Source organism: Chionomys nivalis, chromosome 15 (assembly GCF_950005125.1).
Source record: "Chionomys nivalis chromosome 15, mChiNiv1.1, whole genome shotgun sequence".
Lineage (NCBI taxonomy): Eukaryota > Metazoa > Chordata > Mammalia > Rodentia > Cricetidae > Chionomys > Chionomys nivalis.
In genome coordinates, this window is record NC_080100.1 from 52,330,617 (window position 1) to 52,350,220 (window position 19,604).

The 19,604-nt window shown below is 37.0% G+C and overlaps 1 protein-coding gene across 5 annotated transcripts in view; it reads left to right on the forward strand.

The window, feature by feature from the left end:
• Positions 1-882: 882 nt before the first annotated feature.
• Tent2 (terminal nucleotidyltransferase 2) overlaps positions 883-19,604 on the forward strand; it is a 54,620-nt gene continuing 35,898 nt past the window's right edge. For 3 of the 5 annotated variants that reach the window (XM_057789573.1, XM_057789576.1, XM_057789577.1), the window contains exons 1-4: positions 883-1,468; positions 10,852-11,025; positions 11,217-11,306; positions 13,632-13,869. In XM_057789573.1, coding sequence (XP_057645556.1) covers positions 10,889-11,025; positions 11,217-11,306; positions 13,632-13,869 — 465 coding nt within the window. In that variant the 5' untranslated portion in view covers positions 883-1,468; positions 10,852-10,888. The remainder of the gene's footprint in view (positions 1,469-10,851; positions 11,026-11,216; positions 11,307-13,631; positions 13,870-19,604) is intronic. The other 2 variants (XM_057789575.1, XM_057789574.1) reach the window with 2 other exon arrangements.

Genomic DNA, 19,604 nt, shown 5'->3' on the forward strand with positions numbered 1-19,604 from the left:
AGAAGAAATAACGTGGAAATTATATAGGATTTCAAAATAGGATGTGGAATTCAGCTAAATCAGTATATAGTACTATATAGTATGTATTTCATAACTAGTATTCATTATATATAATCATTATACAATGAGCAATCAGTATATAGTAAGATAGCATACTATAGAGTAATCAGTATATTTTATAATAGTATATAGTAAGTTATTAAATGACCCTAAGTATCATGACGGTGACCTCTGTGAGTTAAGAAAGAAAATTTAAAGTTTAAATAAAATTTTATTAACTAAAAGCATTGAAAATAATAAAGAAACAACTAGAAAAAACGAAAGCAATAATCACATCTACAAAGATGACAAATTATCGGTTTAAGGAATGGAAGCAGTCGGATGTTGTCCGAGTGGGACAATATCGGGACCATCGTTAACAGATTTACATCAATAAATCCAGCAGTTTAGACAGTTTCACAATATATTAGAGGTCACTCTGTGAGAAACAGCAGTGCCTGTTGGACAAGTGAGACAGGGTACTGGGTGGGTTTTGGGCATTATAGGCATTTTTTTTTTTTTTTTGTCTCCAAGACCAACTAAAACTCAATACTGATCTTCCCAGTAAGGGCGAGGTTAGGCTGGTTTTCGATAGTCTGGAAGGCCCGCGACGGACAGAGCAGGCCCGCAGGAAATGGCCAACGGAAGAGCAGCTGCACCGGCCCCTCTGTCCCTGTCCGGTCCCCGTCCGGTCCCTGCCCAGCGCCTCGCCGGAGACCGCCAAGCCATCCCAAGGCGGGTAAGTTCGCGCCTGCGCAGTTCAGCCAACGCGCTCCCCACAGGCGGCTGCCGGAAGTCTGACCTTTGGCTCCCGCTGTTTATTCCCATCCGGGGTCACGTCGATCTTCCGGGTATCTCTGACAGGGCTGTCTACGCCGCCTTTTCGGCGACTTTTTGGTCTTCCGCTTTTTTTTTTCCCTTTCTTTTTGTTGTCGCCGCCCCCAACCTTCCACCGCCGCGCGGGCCTGGCCGTGTCGGCTGTCGCCTCGCCGCCGCCCTGCCGGTTCCTGGGTCACCCGCCCGAGCTGGGCCTGGCCGTGCTGCGGGCTGCTCGGGCGGCCGCGTTGGCGGGCGGTGCCGCTGGGCCCTGCTCGGCCCTTCGGCGTGGACGCCGGTGAGTGGGGGTCTCCGGAGGGGATGCACGCGTGCAGGCCCTGCTCCCCGGCCGGGCGCGCGAAACTTTTCTGAAACTGGCGCTGTGTTTTGCGCGGGAGAGAGAGAGCCTGGCGCTGCCCTGCGGCTACCGGACTAGGGGCGTTCCCCGGGTGCTGGACTCGGTGAAGAATGTTGGCGCCGCTGGCTTCTCTCTGATTCCGCCTTCTCTCTAGTTCTCACGCCGCCTCCCGCGCTGTCCTCACTCCCTAGACCGAAAGAGTAAGACTGGCTAGATACTCCCATCTGATATTCCAAAAGGCGGTGGCGAGCCAAGGTAAATGTCCACATTAATGTACTATCGTGGAAGGCATTTATCTTTGAGGCATTTAATTAAAATAGCGTGAAGTCCCCTCGGTCAAAACACAGGTTGGGACGGGCGGATGGTTTCCCCGGTCAGATTTCGTCGCTAGGTGCTCCCTCCTTTTATCTGGTTAAGAGCACCAGAGTGGTGGTGGGGCTCATGTGTTTACCAGGCTCGGATCTAAGTTCCCTGCCTTGGTTTGGCCTCTTTGAGCTTTGTTGAAGATAAATCGATTGCGCATAAAAGAAAAGAACAAGATACTTAAGTTTTCTTTCTTGTTTCGCTTCTTTCATCTTTAAAAGTAAGATTGTTGATATAAGGAAGAGAAAGAAACAATGCAAGTACGGTTAGAAAATTAAGTACTTGTTTTTTTTTTTTTGTGTGTGTGTGTGTCTTGTGTTTGAATACAGATGCACTTCCATCATATAGTTCAGTCCTACCAGGCTTTGGTGTGCTAACCACAATAACATTTTTAATTTGCACTGACTAATAACTGGTATTAGAAACATTACTTGGTAGGTGTGAATAGCCCCAATTGTATGGGATCTAGAAATGTCCCGTACATAGGCTCCGTGTGAAACAGGCCAGTTTTCGGTTATTTGAGAAATGTCCATTTGGAGCCGTGTTGCTAGAGTTTCCTTTTAACTCTTGGATGGAATTTAATTTTTAATAAGGAAAGGAATGCTCCGTTAAAACCCGAAGGTGGTTTTGACAGTGGGCGAGCAGGATTTAGGAGTTAGACTTTTTCTGTTGTGGAGAAAAGAACCGGACATTTTAGGGGATCAAAGATACTTAGTTAATGTGAACAGAGAACTTGATCTAACCATTCAGTTCTTGTTTGTATTTGGGAGGTGCTGCTTTCCAAGGAGTCTTGGTGAAGAGACCATTATGTAAACTTGAGTCTTCTATAACTTGTAGGAGAGATCAATTGGAGGACAATAATTAAGTTGCAAATTAAGAGACCAAATACTGTTATCATTAGAAATTCTTTCTGAACTATTTATTTTGTCTCATGTCTGCTCATTTGCACATAAATCTGTATTAATCTTGCACTGGTTTAAGCATATTAGACAAAGCAGTCTTTAAGGGTCTTTTTTCAAGGCAGGAACCAGTTTCATGGTTTTAAAAACAGTAATGATTTTACCTAGGTTATTCTGTTTCACTGTTTAGTACAGATTAAAAAGCCAGTAATTCAAGGTAAGAAAAGTTTGATGCTATCCATTTCTGGATGTTAGTATAAAATTTATCATACTACCACAGATAGCAAAGAATAATTTTTTACAGATTGTCTTTAGTGAGGAAGCTTCATTAAGACTATAAAGAAACTGGGCCTTTAATCCCAGCACTGTCTGTGAGTTCAAGGCCAGCCTGGTCCACAGCGCGAGTTCCAGGACAGCTAGGGCTATTACACAGAGAAACCCTGTCTCGAAAAACAAAGCAAAGCAAACAAACAACTGTAAATTAGTTAAAATTTTATGACGTTCTGGTATAGTGATTTTATTTCATTTAACTATATTTTTATAAAGATTCCTTATGTTTTGCTATTAAGTCTTGCATAGCCTTGGCTAGCCTGGAACTTCCTTTATGGACCAGGCAGGCCTTGAACTCACAGAGATCCTCCTGCCTCTGCCTTTCCAGTAGTGGCATCAAATGTGTGTGGCACTACATCTGGTTCCCTTGTATTTTTGCAATAGATCATTGTTTCAGTATCATTACAATCATCATTGAAATATATTAGAAAAAGGATTTCATTTCTCTAGATGGTCAGATGGGCTATTTGTGGGGGTGAACATCGAATACTATTTGTTAATTCTAGGAATGGTTCTATTTTGAAGGTTGCCCAGTTAGGAGTTTGACTTAAGGGTCAAGATTCTTGAGAGAGCCTGAGTAGTATTTTATTTTAGAAGTACTCCAGAAGAATGAATGCTTTTCAGAGTCAGACTGATCTCTGTGAATTCAAGGCCAGCCTGGTCTGCTTAGAGAGTTCCAGGCCAGCCAGCTTAGGACAGTGAAACCCTTTCTCAATAAAATAGTATAATAGAAACTAATGCTCCATTTTTGCATTGGGATATGCTGAACTAGATACATACCCTAGAGTAAAATTTTAATTATTTTTAACAATTGTCTAGGCTTCTAAGCTTTTAAGCGTAGAATCATTTGGTTTTAATGTTATAGAGTAGTTCTGGGTACTGTATCATATTTTAACTTTTTTGGAGTTGATTGTGTAATGGGATAGAAATCAAAGTGAGAGGTGTATCATTAGCATTTTTGCATCCTTAAGTCTGAATGCAGACATATAGGGCCTTATTTGGGTCCAGAAGAAAAAGACAGTTTATTGTTTGTAGTTAAAAGATTGTCTAGATGTTGAACAGTGAACCTCTGTAAATGAACCTGAAATAGCATTTGTTGTTGTTTTTATTTTAGTTTTTCAGATGTGTCTATTTATGTGTGTGTATCACACACATACTAGTATGTGCATGCCTAGTTCCCTGGAAGGAAAGAAGAAGGCATTGGGTTTCCCGGAAGTGGAGTTACAGATAGTTTATGAGTCACCATGCAGGTGCTGAGAACCATACCTGGGTCTTCTGTAAGAGCAGGAAGTACTCTTAACCTTTGAGCACTCCAGCTCTCATGTTTGCTTTTAGAGATGGATTTTTACTCCTATGGAACCCAGGCTGTGCTTAACTTCAGACCCACCTGCCTGAGCCTCCTGGATTCTGAGATTTCAGACATGCACCACTACTCCTGGCTTTGAAGTAGAACTTTGATGTTGTGTTTTTTGAGACAATCTTATGTCCAGGTTGGTTTTGAACTTGATGTGTCTTCCCAACTAGTCTCAAATGCTGACCATCCTTCCAAGTGCTGGGATTTCAGGTGTGTGCCACTATGCATGACTTAAAATAGAACTTTTTAATTCTAGTTTTTCTAAGTAGAGATGGCTTCTTTTAGTTAGGTCTGTAGTTTCTGTATTCCCGCAAAACGAAATGTCTAGCAAAATTTGTTATAGCTAATCACTTAATGACTTTTTTTTGATAAATCCCATGAAAAAGGTTGTTTTAAAATGAGAAGTTAGTTCACGGAAGTGGAATAAAGGGAACCAAATCTTAACCATCATTTCCCTCAAAACAGTGAAATTCAGAGAGTACAGGTCAGCAGATATAAAAAAAATAACAAAACCAAGCAACCCCCCACCCCCAATAATAGGAAGTACAGACTTCATGAAGAATTTGACAGACTTATTTCCTATAGACAATACTTTGTCTCTGGTAAAAATTAGAGTCAGGCATTTGGAATGAGGTATGATAATGATGGTAAGTTGCCTGTCCACTACTTATGATGAAACTTGGACTAATGAAACTGATTCATAGTGGTCAACCTAGGAAATTTTAATCCCACAGAATTGGAAAATCAAGGAACAAAATTTGTATGTGTGAGTTTTAGTTGCTTTTCAGGCTCCCTCCCAACCCCATTCTATTGATTCTAACAGTTTTTCTAATTTTTTTTAATGTCATTCTCTAATACATTTATCTGCTTAGACTTTGTTTTTCTTCTGCTAAAAAAATTAAGCTTTTGTAGTTCATTCTCTGATTTGCTTGTCAGAAAAGAAAATTTAGCATTTTTTGTAACCTGAATAATCTTTTACATACACACTATATACACACCTAAAACTTAACATATCGGTATATAATTTCATAATATAAAATGTGTAAATATACTGTATAATATATAGTAAATGATATATAACAAATACAACAACTAAATTGGTATATTTAATGGTTATATTATTATAAGAAACATATTGCCAGGCTGTGTGTGGTGGCTACTGTTGTTCATCCTAGCATTAGGAAGCATAGGCAAGCAGATCTCTAAATTGGAGGCCCTCCTGGTCTACAAAGTGAGTTCAAGGACAGTCATGGCAACCCAGAGAAATCTTATCTCAAAAACAAACAAACAAACAAACAAACAAAAACAAAACAAAACAAACAAAAAAAACAAGTACCGCTGGGCAGTGGTGGCACACACCTTTAATCCTAGCACTTGGGAGGCAGATTTCTGTAAGTTCGAGACCAGCCTGTTCTACAAGAGCTAGTTCCAGGATAGGCCTGATAGCTACAGTGAGACCCTGTCTTGGAAAAAAGAAAAACCAAAACCAAAAAAAAAAAAAAAAAAAATAGAAAAACACTCAGGTCTGATATGGAAATGATGGGAGGAAGGGTAGATTATTGAATCTACTTTACTCCAAAAATTAATCTCAATATTTTATATTGGTAAGAATTTTAGTTTATTGGTACAAATTTAAAGTTATTTCTGTTATGCTGTATGTGTGTTTCTACTTTTGTTTGGGATACTATGTTTAAGCAACTCATTTAAAAATATAATGTATAGTTAAAAATATAGGTTAATAGTCATCTATAATTGTCAAACTTATAGTCATGTAAGGTATGTATTCAAGGGTAAACATTTAGATAGATGGTCATCAAATACTTCAAAGACCTACAGAAAATGGCATTTAAAATGTTTTAATAATATAAGGCTTTTTATGACAGTGAGACATTTCTGCTCCTGGCAGCACTAATCTACTTTAGAGAAGATGATGGGCATCAAAGAAACTCCGTATGGAGTTTGTTTTCTTTATGGCAAAAGCTAGCCATGTGGGTAAAGAAACTAATGATGGTATATTATCCAAACTGAACCAGCAGGACACATACAAGGCAACCGCTGAACTTTGCCCAGATAAGGTAGGACAGTCCATCAGAATTCCCTGCTTCACAGGAAAGTCTGTCAGATATCCTAGGCTTGTAGGCCAGAGTGGATGCCCCAGTATTGCAAAGGAACTTTGAGTGACTGTCCAGGCAGCCTGATGTTCCTGCCATTAGATAACATTTTATCCCTCTGGGATCCTTGAAGGAGTTAAAGACTAAATAGTTAAACTTACAGTTTTTTTTTTAATTATGACAAAAAGCAAATTAGGTATAAAACTTTAGACTCACAAAGATAGGATAGATAATAGAGTATTTTCTCTGATTTTACTAAATACAAATAGATTAGATATTATGACTGTAATTCTTATTTAATAACTGTTTTGTTGTATATAATTTCACTATGTTAAAGCTAAAACCTTCCTTTTTAATTGGAAAAAAAGGAGAACATACTGTCAAAATCTGTCTGTACTCTTTTGTAAGTTATGCTCTGATTTCTCTAATAAAGAAGCTGATTGACCAATAGCCAGGCAGGATAAGGTTAAGCAGAAAAGCCAAAATGAGAAGGATAGGAAGAGAAAGGGCAGAATTGGGGGAGTTGCCAGCCGGATGCTGAATGAATTGAACACACAAAATGGGATAGAGGTAAAGGTCATGAGCCTTGGGACAGTACCTGGATTAATAGAAATGGGTTAAATTTTAAGAACTAATTAATAAGCCTGAGCTATTGGCTGAGCATTTATAATTAATAAAGCCTCTGTTTGGTAATTTGGATGTTGGCTCCTGGGGCCAGAAAACTCTGCCTGCACTAATAACTCATTGAATACTCTATAAAGTTTCTTTTCTTTTTTTTTAAAAGTATCCTTCTGTGCCGGGCGGTGGTGGCGCACGCCTTTAATCCCAGCACTCGGGAGGCAGAGGCAGGCGGATCTCTGTGAGTTCGAGAACAGCCTGGTCTACAAGAGCTAGTTCCAGGACAGGCTCCAAAACCACAGAGAAACCCTGTCTCGAAAAACCAAAAAAAAAAAAAATATCCTTCTGTGTAGTGACTTTTATTAGTACTAAAGTATTTATTGTTTTCTATTTTCAAGAGGATTATATCATTTCCTTTTCTTTTTGTTTTCTTCAAATCCTTACATTTGCCCCTTCTTGCTTTCTTTTAATTCACAGCCTTTTTTCAAATTGTTGCTTGCATATATGTAAACACAATATATACTTACTTATAACCTGTTCAGTTTGTATATATTACTTGTATGTATTATTTTAGGGCTGACCATTTGGTATTGGATAGCCAATTGGTGTGCTCTTTCCTGGGGAAGACTACTTCTCCCACGCTCAGCATACCTTAGTTGACTGTAGTTCTTTGTGTACGAGTGTAGCCTCTGACATTACTAGGAGACACAGTCTCACAGCAAACTCCCTGATCCTCTGTCTCTTAGATCTTCCTAACCCTCTTCCCACAGTGTTCTCCATGCCTTAGGTGTGGAAATTGTGTATTCTTTGGGTGGGCTATATGACTCTGCATTTTCACTGGTTGTGGTTTTCGTAATGGTCTCTGTTTATTTTAAAGAGAATTTTCCTTAACGAGAGGTGAGAACTGCAGTAATCTGTGGGTATTAAGGACAAATACTTAGAATGTGGTTAGGCATCATGTTAGTTTAGTAAGGCTCTCCTCCAAGATCCATGATTTCACTAACTCTGGGTAGTTGACTAGTAGGTTTTCAGTACCAGGCATGACCCTCTTGTTGAGTCAAATTAAAGAGCTCTTGGTTACTGTGAAGGCATGCATGCCACTACTTCACCCTTAGGGTTATCGTGCAATGTTAGTGTTTGTTGTGGTACAACTTTGACCAACAATTCAAAAGGGCTTCGCAGCTGGGCTTGGTGGTGCACGCTTTTAATCTCAGTTCTTGGGAGGCAGAGACAGGTGAATCTCTGAGTTTGTGGCCAGCCTGATCTACAAAATGAGTTCTATGACAAAACCAAAGGGCAGGGGTGGGGTTCTTTTCTCATGCCTGGCATTGGGGTTTTTGTTAGTTATTGGTTCTTGGAAGGTTTTAGGTTAGTTAATAGCACAATTCCTTATGAATTTTTCAAACGTCCTTACTGTTACTTAACCTCCCCTCTCCCCTCCTCCTATATTTATTTCCCTCCCCCTTCCTAACTATTTCCTGGATCAGATCACTTGTACCCTGCTAGTCCCCTCTTTTGTTCCCCCACCCAAGTGCCCTAGCAATGGTCCCTTTTTCCTGGTTTCTGCAGTAATTCCAGGGTATGTCCTCACATCTGAAGATTTGGAGCTAGGAACCTCTGATGAGAGAGAACATGCCACATTTTTTTTGGGGGGGATCTAGATTGCCTCACTCTATCTTTTTTTGTTCCACCTATTTACTGACAAAGTTCATGATTTCATTTTTCTATACAGCTAAATGGGATTCCCTAGTATATTTTATATATACCACAGTTTCATTGTATATTTCTTAGTTGAAGGACATTTATGTTGTTTCCATTTCCTAGCTACAAGAAGTGGAGCTGGGTCATAAGGTAGATTTATTTTTAGCTTTTTGAGGATTTACCCACACTGCTTTCCAGAGTGGATAGACCAGTTTGCAATTCCACCAACAATGAATGAATGAGGATTCCCTTTCCCTCATAGCCCCTTCAGCATTTGTTATTGGTTGTTTTGTGAATCTTTGCCATTCTGACTGAAGTAAGATGATATCTCAGAGTTGTTTTGATTTGCATTTCTTGAGTATCATCTTGAGACCATCTTTCTACTCTGACTTTGAGCTACTGTTAACTTCCCTTCCTTACCTTTCTGGGAAATTGCCCCAATGTGGTTTTTCTGGCTTGAGACTCTCTATGTGTACCAGATTGGCCTTGAACTTGGCGATCCACTTGCTTCTGTGTGTGTCACTATTCCTGCTAAACAGTTTTGCACCTCAGTCTTAGTGCTGGGACTACTAGTGTGCACCACCTGCCTCACCTTTCTCTTTTTATCCTTCATATCTGCAAATATTTTCATTTTCCCTTATTGATATTATCCACAGGGATAGCCTTCTGGCTTTACATTTTACTTAAGCTTTAAAGCTTTAAAGGCTTTAATTTGTGTCTTGTGGCTTCCACTATTATTTTAGAAAGTCCAAAGACATTTTGATCCCCAACTTTTTAATATTTCCTCCCTTCGAATATTGATAAACTGATTTTCTCTGGATATTCTAAAATTCCATTTCTCTCCCTCTTCCTGCTCTGTGTTTCTGTTTTTCATGGACTTTTCTGTTATAATTTTGGCTCACATACTTGGGTTCTCTAGGCTTTTTTTAAAAAATATACTTTGAATGTTTATTTGATATAGTTTCTGCTTATTTCCTATTTCTTTTTCCTCCCTCTTTGGTGATCTGTGGATGCATTATTTTGAGTATGAGCTACTAGAAATCTAAATGAAAGCTTTTTATATGTGAGTGGTACGTGGTGGCGGTTAGCATTTCTTGTAGGTAGGCTGAACACTTAATTCTGTTGACTTTTTTGGTGGTAGACCCTTAACTTTTATGGTGTTTTATTGTTTTGTTTTTTCCTTATATTGTACACTGTCTCTCGGTTGAGAATTTTCTAATTACATGTTTTAAGAAAATGGTCACTCAAGTATCATTTTAAATTTGTTTTCTTGATTTTTTTTTTTTTTTTTTTCAATTTTCGAGGCAGGCTTTCTCTGTAGCTTTGGAGCCTGTCCTGGAACTAGTTCTATAGACCAGGCTGGCCACGAACTCACAGAGATCCGAGTGCTGGGATTAAAGGTGTGCACCACCACCTCCCGGCTCTTGATTTTTGTATGCTATCTCACCCACCTTTTTGAAGATCTTTGCTGGATTAGTCATTGAAAAAAAGCATCTAGTGTCTTACTAGGTTAGTGATGTGTTCTGATTGTCCTCGATAGTTTTTCTCCCTCTATGGAACTGTTTGATTGCAAGTCTTTTATGTATAACTGCTGAGAAGAATCTTGGAATTTTATGAATTAGTAGGTGACACATATTCCTTGTTTCTTCAGATAATGTAAAGTACCATATCCTAGATATCAGGTTATCACATGATAACATGTACTTTTTATGAGTTAGGTTGTGAATAAATGTAAGGATCTGTGCAATTTAATTAAATCTCTTGAATGATTTCTTTTGTTGTTTAGAATAGTGGTGGTAAAAGTTATGTTGCTGTTAAGGTAAATTGATTAGAGCATATTCATCAGAAAATTTGAAACATGCACACTATTGAAAGCCTTTGAATGTGGTTTAGATTTTTTTTTTTTTTTTTTTTTGGTTTTTCGAGACAGGATTTCTCTGTAGCTTTGGTGCCTATCCCGGAACTAGCTCTTGTAGACCTGGCTGGCCTCAAACTCACAGAGATTCACCTGCCTCTGCCTCTCGAGTGCCGGGATTAAAGGCGTGCGCCACCACCGCCTGGCTTTTTGTGGTTTAGATTTTAAATGAGCTACTAGTGATTTTTTTGCCCATAGTAGAATTTAAGATGTATTTAACTTTCAGAAATAACTTTGCAAATGAAATGACTAATTTGAAGATAATTGTTGTAAGTATTGATAATACTAACCAAAGAGTTCTGTGTCTTTAAGCTATAATAATTTAGTATTATCCTTTAAAATTATAGGTAGAAGAATACATGTTCACCTTCAGTGAGCAAGAGCATGTTCCCAAACTCAATTTTGGGTCGTCCACCCTTCACTCCAAACCACCAACAGCATAATAACTTCTTTGCTCTCTCACCAACTCTTTATTCACACCAGCAACTTATTGATGCACAATACAACTTCCAAAATGTAGAGTAAGTATCGTGTTATTTTGGACCATGTCATGACGTTCTGTTTCCTCTTTGGTATAATGTTGTTGTATTCAATATTTGAAAGCAAAGAAAATATTATTAAACTTTGTTTTCTTTTTTCTAAGTATTTAGTTTGTATGGAATTTTTGGTTCTAAAGAAAAATATTTATGTTATTATTCTGTGTTTTTGGTAGCTTGTCTAGAGCTGTGACCTTACAGCCCCTGACATATGGAACTGTCAGTCCAATACAGACCTCCACATCCCCATTGTTTCGAGGAAGGAAGTAAGTATTTTTCATCTTTTTTTTTTTTTAAATATTATAGTCGACTATGTAGCAGCTGTATGAAATTATGTGGAGAGTATGGCCTAGGTTTTGTTTTCTGATACCTGTGCAGTTAGATTAGTCAAAGAATTTTAAAACATCTTTGGGTTCAAACATTTTAATAAATCTGGAGTTGTTTTATTCTTGCCACTGTGTGTTTTAGATGGAATAAAGCTATGTTTCTTTAGAAATCTGTGTTTTAATTGATAATTTTAGCCTCATCAGATGCCTTCTTAGGAATTTACTAGGGTTGCCATAGCAAAGTGCTGTAAACTGATACTTGATGCCATAAAGAGACTAAAAATTGAGATCATACTTAGCATGGCTCTGTTCCTTTGCAGCCCTTCCTTAGCATGTACAAAGTACCTGTTCTTGTACTTTGTATTCTTTCCTATGTGGTGATCTGATCTCTTCAGGACACATTATAACACATTAGGGTCCATCCTCCAGGAGCCCAGTTACACTTAATTGTCTTTTGAAAAGTTTTATCTTGTAAGATATTTTTTGTTAGTTTTTTTTTTCCTGAGCCAGGTTTTCATATACATATATATACATGTACAGATATATGTATGTATGTATGTATGTATGTATGTATGTATGTATGTAGCCTGGCTGTTCTGGAATTAGCTCTGTAGACATGACTGGCCCGGGACTCACAGAGATCCATTTGCCTTTACCTTCCAAGTGCTGGAATTAAAGGTGTGCACTACCACACTTGGGCTTTCTATAGCCATTTCAGATACCAGTCAATTTTAAAATAAATAATAGAATTTCAGAGGTATTTGTTAAAATAACATTTCATAATATTTGTACAGTATACCTTCTAAAACCTATTTGATCATTTTATAGTTTCTGTGTTTAGTTAAAAATAATTATTACAATAATTATTTAGTTAAAAATAATTACAATAGTGTCATTAAGTCTCATTGTTATCTTCTGCTTATACAAAAGCTGTAAGATACAGAAGTTATAGTTATTTAAGCAGAGATGGTATAGCTGCTTCTAGAACCAAGGCTTATGATAAACATTATGAGTTCTTCTGGATTATCATTGGGAAAGTTATATAATGATTCTAAGAATATTGACTTTGTTAGTTTTATAATTTTGAAATTGCCTTAGTAACCAATTGGTAACTCATGAGTGAAGATTAGTTTAATTAGTTCATAGTAACATATTGTTAAAAATTAAGATTTGTATTTTTAATTGAAACTACTCAGTGTATATGCTTAAACTCAAGTTTAAAAAAAGCAAATGTACTTTTATGTGTCTAGCCCTGTATATGATTATGAGTAGGAGTTCCAGATCTATAAACAGTTAGGATAATCTTCGAGGAGCCGTGTAATAATAAACTTTTAGGTGGCATTGGCCCATAGGATTTTAGAGCTTGAAAGATATTGGACCATTTTCTGTTACAAAATATTTCATGTGAACAGCTTAGGTTATCAATGAAATAAATATCATTTCCCCTGTCAAATTACTCATTTTTACTCTTCCTGGTACTGGGGTCTGAGCCCCAGTACTTGGCAGGTTCTCTGTGCTTACCTAATTATTTTCTTGTTATTTTTTTAAAATTTTTAAACTTTCTGAAAAATGTAAAAGTATATTTTCCCTTGATTTATTAGTTGTAAAGTTTAACTGTGTTTGTTTTTTTCTCTTTTCTCACTTTCACACTTTTTCTCCAAATTATAGTAAAGGAACTGTTGGCATTATTTACTTTATCTGAGAATACTTCAGCCTTTTCCGTGTCAAAGTAAAGACAGTCCCCATATAACCAGAATGCTTTAAGTATGCCCATACATCTGTGTTAATGTACATTATCTGAAATGCAGCTTGTTTTCAAGTGTCTCCTGTTGTCTAATACCCTTTATAGCTTTTATAAAAATGTCAACTTAGTTTTTCCCATTGATGAGCCAGAACATAGGTATATGCAAAGAACTTTTTAAAAATGTCACACACACATCACTCAGTTTATTTACCCTCTTGTTAGAATTTATCTTTAATTCTTAGTGCTTGTATAATCCCACAAGTATGCATTTTTCTGTATTGTTTTCACTGTGGGGGATGACTCATTTTGGTAATTCAAACGCCATTAATTATCTTTGTTTTTGGAAGACATTGGAAGACATTTCTTGTTCTTAAAATGAATATTAAAAGTCCACTAGGGAGTTAATAATGTAATTCTATCCAAAGAGCCACAGTGCTGTTATTATCTGTTTCTATATTTGTATGCTTCTGTTTTCAGAAAGTTGTGTCTCTAGTCACTAAGGTGTATTTGCTTGCTTTCAGGAGAATAAGCGATGAAAAAGCCTTTCCTCTTGATGGTAAACGGCAGCGTTTCCATTCACCCCACCAAGAGCCAACTATAATTAACCAGATAGTGCCTTTATCAGGTGACCGAAGATACTCCATGCCGCCATTGTTTCACACACACTATGTACCAGATATAGTAAGATGTGTTCCACCTCTTCGAGAAATTCCACTGTTAGAACCGAGAGAAATCACACTGCCTGAGGCCAAAGATAAGGTAATTATAATGCAGATGTTCATATAGCCTTTTGGAAATTTTACATTAAAAAAATGTATTAAAAAGGATCAGGAGCCGGGCGGTGGTGGCGCACGCCTTTAATCCCAGCACTTGGGAGGCAGAGGCAGGCGGATCTCTGTGAGTTCGAGACCAGCCTGGTCTACAGAGCTAGTTCCAGGAAAGGCTCTAAAGCTACAGAGAAACCCTGTCTCGAAAAACCAAAAAAAAAAAAAAGGATCAGGAAAACCTATTTTTCTACCATTTAGAATATGTGCTTTTTTGAATGTTTAAAGTTTTATTTACTTTTCTAAATTTCACTTTGATTTTTTTTTCCTAGCATAAGTACATTTTTCAGGGAGAATTCTCCTATAACTGGTTCTTTCTCAAATAATTAATTATTAATGGTGGTGGTGGTTGGTTTTTGAGGCAGTCTCTTTATATAGCTCTGGCTATCCTGGATCTCACTCTGTAAGCAAGGATGGCCCAGAACTCAGAGATCTGGCTGCATCTGTCTCCAAGTGCTCAGATTAAAAGTGTGTACCACCATGCCCAGTGAAACTTGTTTTTACTCTAGAAAACATGAATATTCATATGGTAACTGTAATAAAATGTTACAAAGTATTGTCTTTTGGACTTTCTCTGAGAAGATATACATTAAATGGTGTGATCATGAAGGACTTACAAGGGGCTGAAGAGATGGCTTAGAGGTTAAGAGCACTGACAGCTCTTTCAGATGTCCTGAGTTCAGTTCCCAGCAACAACATGGTGGCTCACAACCATTTGTGATGAGATCTGGTGCCCTCTTTAGGCATGCAAGTATACATGCAGGCAGAATATTGTATACACAGTAGATAAAAATAAATTAATAAAGATTTATCAAAAAATCAGTAAGAATTATTTCGATTAAATGAAAGTACTTGCTCCTCCTTGGACGATGATGTTAGTGTTGGGAACAAAGTTCTTTACTGTCTAATAGAAGAATGCTGCTCTCCTCTGTAGGTGATTGGGAAGGGTGTAAATGTCTACCATCCTTTTGTTCATAGAGTGATACTGTAAACTCTCCCCTCCCTTCCCTCCCCTCTACTCCCTCCCTTTCTTTCTTCACAGAGTCTTGCTTTGTAGTTCAAGCTGGCCTTAGATTGAAACTCACCCTTTTCAAATGTATAGATCAGTAGATTTTATTAAGTTCACAAAGTTGTGCAGTTATATCTTTTCAAAACATACTCAACACTCCCAAGAAAGTTTGTATCTCAACAGTGTTCATTTTCCTTCCCAATTCCTGTAAGTAGAATCCTTTGATCTATGGCCATTTGTGCCCAGTTTCTTTCATTTAGCATAAGGAAAGGGTTTATCCATGTTTGTTTTTATTTTCGAGACTACTTGCCATGTCGTTTAGATGAGCCTTGAACACATTATGTTTCTACCTCAGCTCACTGAGTGTTGAAACTGCATTTCTTTTCAGTAGGATAGTATTTTGTTGTGTAGATAGACACCATATCAGTCTAATGGACTTTTAGGTTTCTGACTCTAGCTTTTATGAATAATGGTGCTGTAAATGTCTTGTGTACAAAATTTTGCATGGATATTTGTTTTCACTCTGTTGATACATACACAGGAGTGAAATTGTTGGGTAATATGTTAAAATATGTTTAACCTTTTAGGAGCATTTTAATTTTAATTTCCCACTGGTTTTGTCTAACATTTCCTGAACATTGTCAAGATGTTCTGGAAAGTAGATTTTATATGTAGACAGATGTTCCACTTTCTTTACATCCCTGTCAACACTTGTGACATTTATTTGTGATTCTCTCTCTCTCTTTTTAATTCCTTGCAGTACTAGAGATGGAACCCAGGACTTTCAACATACTAGGCAAACACTGAACTACTGTTGAGGTTTATTTTTATCTTGCCTCTTTTTATTGGAGCTGCTCTGGTATGAGATTGGTTTCACTTTCCATTCCCTAATGTCATTTGCTTGTTGGACATTTCCTTGGAGAGATGTCATTCAAATTCAGAATTTAGGAGGTAGATTTCTTGTTGATGACCTCTAAAGCTGAAAACCTTTTCATTTCTATGTATTCAGTTTATTGGTTTCTTTCTTTCTTTATAGTTTATTCAGCTTCTTTGGTTGTTTTGCTACTAGTGTTGAATCTCAGAAACCACTACTCAATGCAGTGTCTTGAGTATTGATGCCTGTCTGTTGTAAGATTTGTTAATTTATTTTGAGACTGGGCCTCTTTATGTAACTCTGGCTAGCCTGAAACTTGATATGTAGACCACGCTGTCCTTGAACTCACATATATCTCCTGAATGCTAGAGTATATTCTAAGAATTTTTACTTTTAAGTTCTTACATTTAGGACTTTGATCCATTGAAGTAGGCTTCAGCTATATTCTACTTGTTGATTCATTTGTCACGGGATTATTCATTAAAAAAAACTTTATCCCTTTTGATGTGATTCCATATCTTTCTTTGCTTAGTCATATAGAAAAATTTCTCCTAAATCCTATCCTTGGAATTAAGGCATTTCCCCTAGAAAAGTAGAGATAGATTTTATAGTTGAATCAATTTCTCTGAGTGATACTAAAGAAAAGTGCTTCTGTTTGTTCTTTAAATGAATACTTTATTTCTGGAGGCAGTATCTCACTGTATGGCTCAGGCTGACTTTGAACTCATGATCTTGGTTCTACTTTTTGAAAAGTCAGATTACAGGTGTGTGCCACCATACCTGATTTAAGTGCTCTCTTTTCAAGCACTTCTCTGTTCATTGATATCTTTGCTCTTTAGACATTCCATTCATGTTATATTATTTCTTCATTGATATCTTTGCTCTTTAGACATTCCACTCGTGTTATATTATTTGTTCATTGATATGTTTACTCTTTAGACATTCTATTCATGTTATATTATTTATTCTTTCAATAACCTAGTAGCATATAGTTATTGTCTCAAATTTTATGTTGTTCAGAAAGTTAAATGGTTTGCTCAAAGTCATATCTGATAAGTGCTAAAGCCAAGATCTGACATCTGTGTCTAAAAATACAAAGAGGAGGAATTTAATGTGTTAAAGTCTAGGATAGAGAGACCACATTATGAGACCTGGTTGTAACATCACGTGATCTGTGATAGTAATAACTAACAATTTTACTGAGTGTCTGTTGCTGCCAGTAATGTGATAAACAATTATGTTATCCCCTGTAGAGTGTATAGTGAATACAGTATCTGATGTGAGATAAATAGGCAGTGATTTGGGCCCTTGAAGGCATAGTCCAATGACATTGAAAGTTTTTGAATAGATGAAAAAGCATAATTACTTGTATTTTGGGAGAACAGAGTTGTTTGGTTTGGAATGAGGTGGCCTTGGAGGTGGAGAGTCATCTCATAGGTTATTAATGTTTCTGGATAAGAGGTACTGCTGCATTAAGTTGTGACAGATGGTAGTGGAAGTGATGTGTGAGATAGTGTCCACACATCACTTCCACTTTGCTTTGTGGCTTAAGCTTGGCTACATATTCACAATCCTCCAGTCTCAACTTCCCAAGTGCTGGGATTACAAGTGTACACCATTTTGACCCATATGTAACTATAGTGGGTTTCATTTAAGCATTGTTAGAATTTCCTTATTTTGTGATGCAACAGACACGGAGTACTTACTGTAATGTCTGGGATTATGTTATTCGACTTCAGTTAACAAACTGTTGTGAGTCTTTCTCTGTCCTGCCAACCAGCTCCTAAATCACAACACAGAAACTTATTATTAATTATGATTGTTCATCAATAGCTTAGGCTTGTTTCTAACTACCTCTTATAGCTTAAATTAACCTGTATATTAATCTACATCCTGACACATGACTTTACCTCTATCCCATTTTGTGTATCTGATTTGTTCTGTGGCTGTCTTGCCTCTCTGCCCTTCTTACCAGCATTCTTTGTGCCTAAAAATCCGGCCTGACTGTTGGCCATTTAGCTTTTTATTAAACCAATCACAGTGACATATCTTCATCTTCCTATGGTGTGAAAGACTGTTCCACTACAACAAGCATTTTCTTTAAATGACCAGATAGCAAATATTCTAGGTGTTCAAGCTATTTGAGTTATTAGCTCTTTTTTTCCTCCCCACTTAATAAAATGTGAAAATAATTTAATTTGTTCATACATAACAGACTAGGAAGCTGTATTTGACCTGTGAACCCTAGTTTGCCAATCCTTCTTCTGGGTAAATAAAATCTAACCCTTATATGACATTTAATTTTTACATTAACCATTTTTACATAATTTATTACAAACTTGGGTGCCTATATTTTGATATGACAAATAGCAAACATGTACATAAAATGTCAAAGTGTTATTAAACCTCTCAGCTTTAACTTAACTATTCCAACATTATGTCACTACTATATACCATCATAGGAGCAATCTTAATTTAGTTCATATTTTCCTTTTTAATTAGGGTCAGCTTCCAGTTTTTAAGTATTTCTCATGAATATATGCACATTTCTGTGTTTTGTTTTTTGGCATTGCAGCTGTATCTCTATTAATGTAGCTTCTTTTTCTCCTCTTTCATCTGACTATTCTTGATCTTTCACTTTTCCATGTAAACACATTTTCTTAATTTTTAGAAAGAAGGCTTCTGTTTTGTTTGTTTTGATTATCTTGACTCTGTGTACCTGTTTCAGGAGAATTGATTTGTTTACCAATAGTTTTCTCATCTGTTAACATGGTATAGCTATTTATTTTTGTTTGGACATAGGCTCTTGTTCTGTTGACCATGCTGACCTCAAACTCACACCAGTCCTTCCTCTACCTCCTGAGTGCTGGGATTACAGGCATGAACATCCCAGGCTTACCTCTTCACATTTTTGATGTCTCTTGCATCAATATTTTGGTGGATTTCAGCCTGTAAATCCTGCATAGCTTTTGGAAAATATACTTGTTAATAATTTCATGCAGTTTGCTTCTGTCATAAGGTTTTTCAGTATAAATTTTTCTTATTAGTATATGTGATTTAAATTGTTCTTTATCTTCTTAGCAAGTTAAAGTGAGAAAAGGCCTTTAAAATATGTAAAATGCCCTTATGTCTCCAGGGAAATGTTTTTCACTTTAGCAGTGTTTCTCTATTCATTCTTATAATAACTTTATGGAAATTATTTCACATCTTTTTTAGGTATTATTCCTAAGCCTTTTTTGTTTTGTTTTTATTTTTTTCATTTTGAAATTTATTCTTCTTGGGATTTTAGTCCCCTCCCCCAATGTTATTTCTGTTTGAGTGAGATAGATTTCTGTGCTCTTAGATGGGGAAGGCTAGGCAGGCTAGCCTCATGTCTCTGAGCCTTTTCTGTTTTCCTTCTTTTCTTCTGTTGTCTAGACTAGGAATTTTTGCTTTTACATTATTGGTGCTATTAGAGCAGATATTTCCAGGGTCAGGCCTGTGTCTTGTAAGATGATTAGTTGTGTCACTGGTCTTCCATGCTCTACTCCTTGCTATGGTAACTAAAATAGTTTCCACACATTACTAACTATCTCTCTGTAGTTAGAATCATTCCCAACCTTTCCTTTACCTCTGACAGCCCTGCCTTGTTTAGATTTCAGGACCTGACAGTATTTTTGTTAGTGTTTTTTGTTTGTTTGTTTCTTTATAAGGGAGTTTTCACGTAAGTTTGAGGTTCCTGAACTTTTAATGGCCTTGGTTTGCTTATAAATTACAGTTTGTGAAGGTTTCTCCTAGAATTGTATAT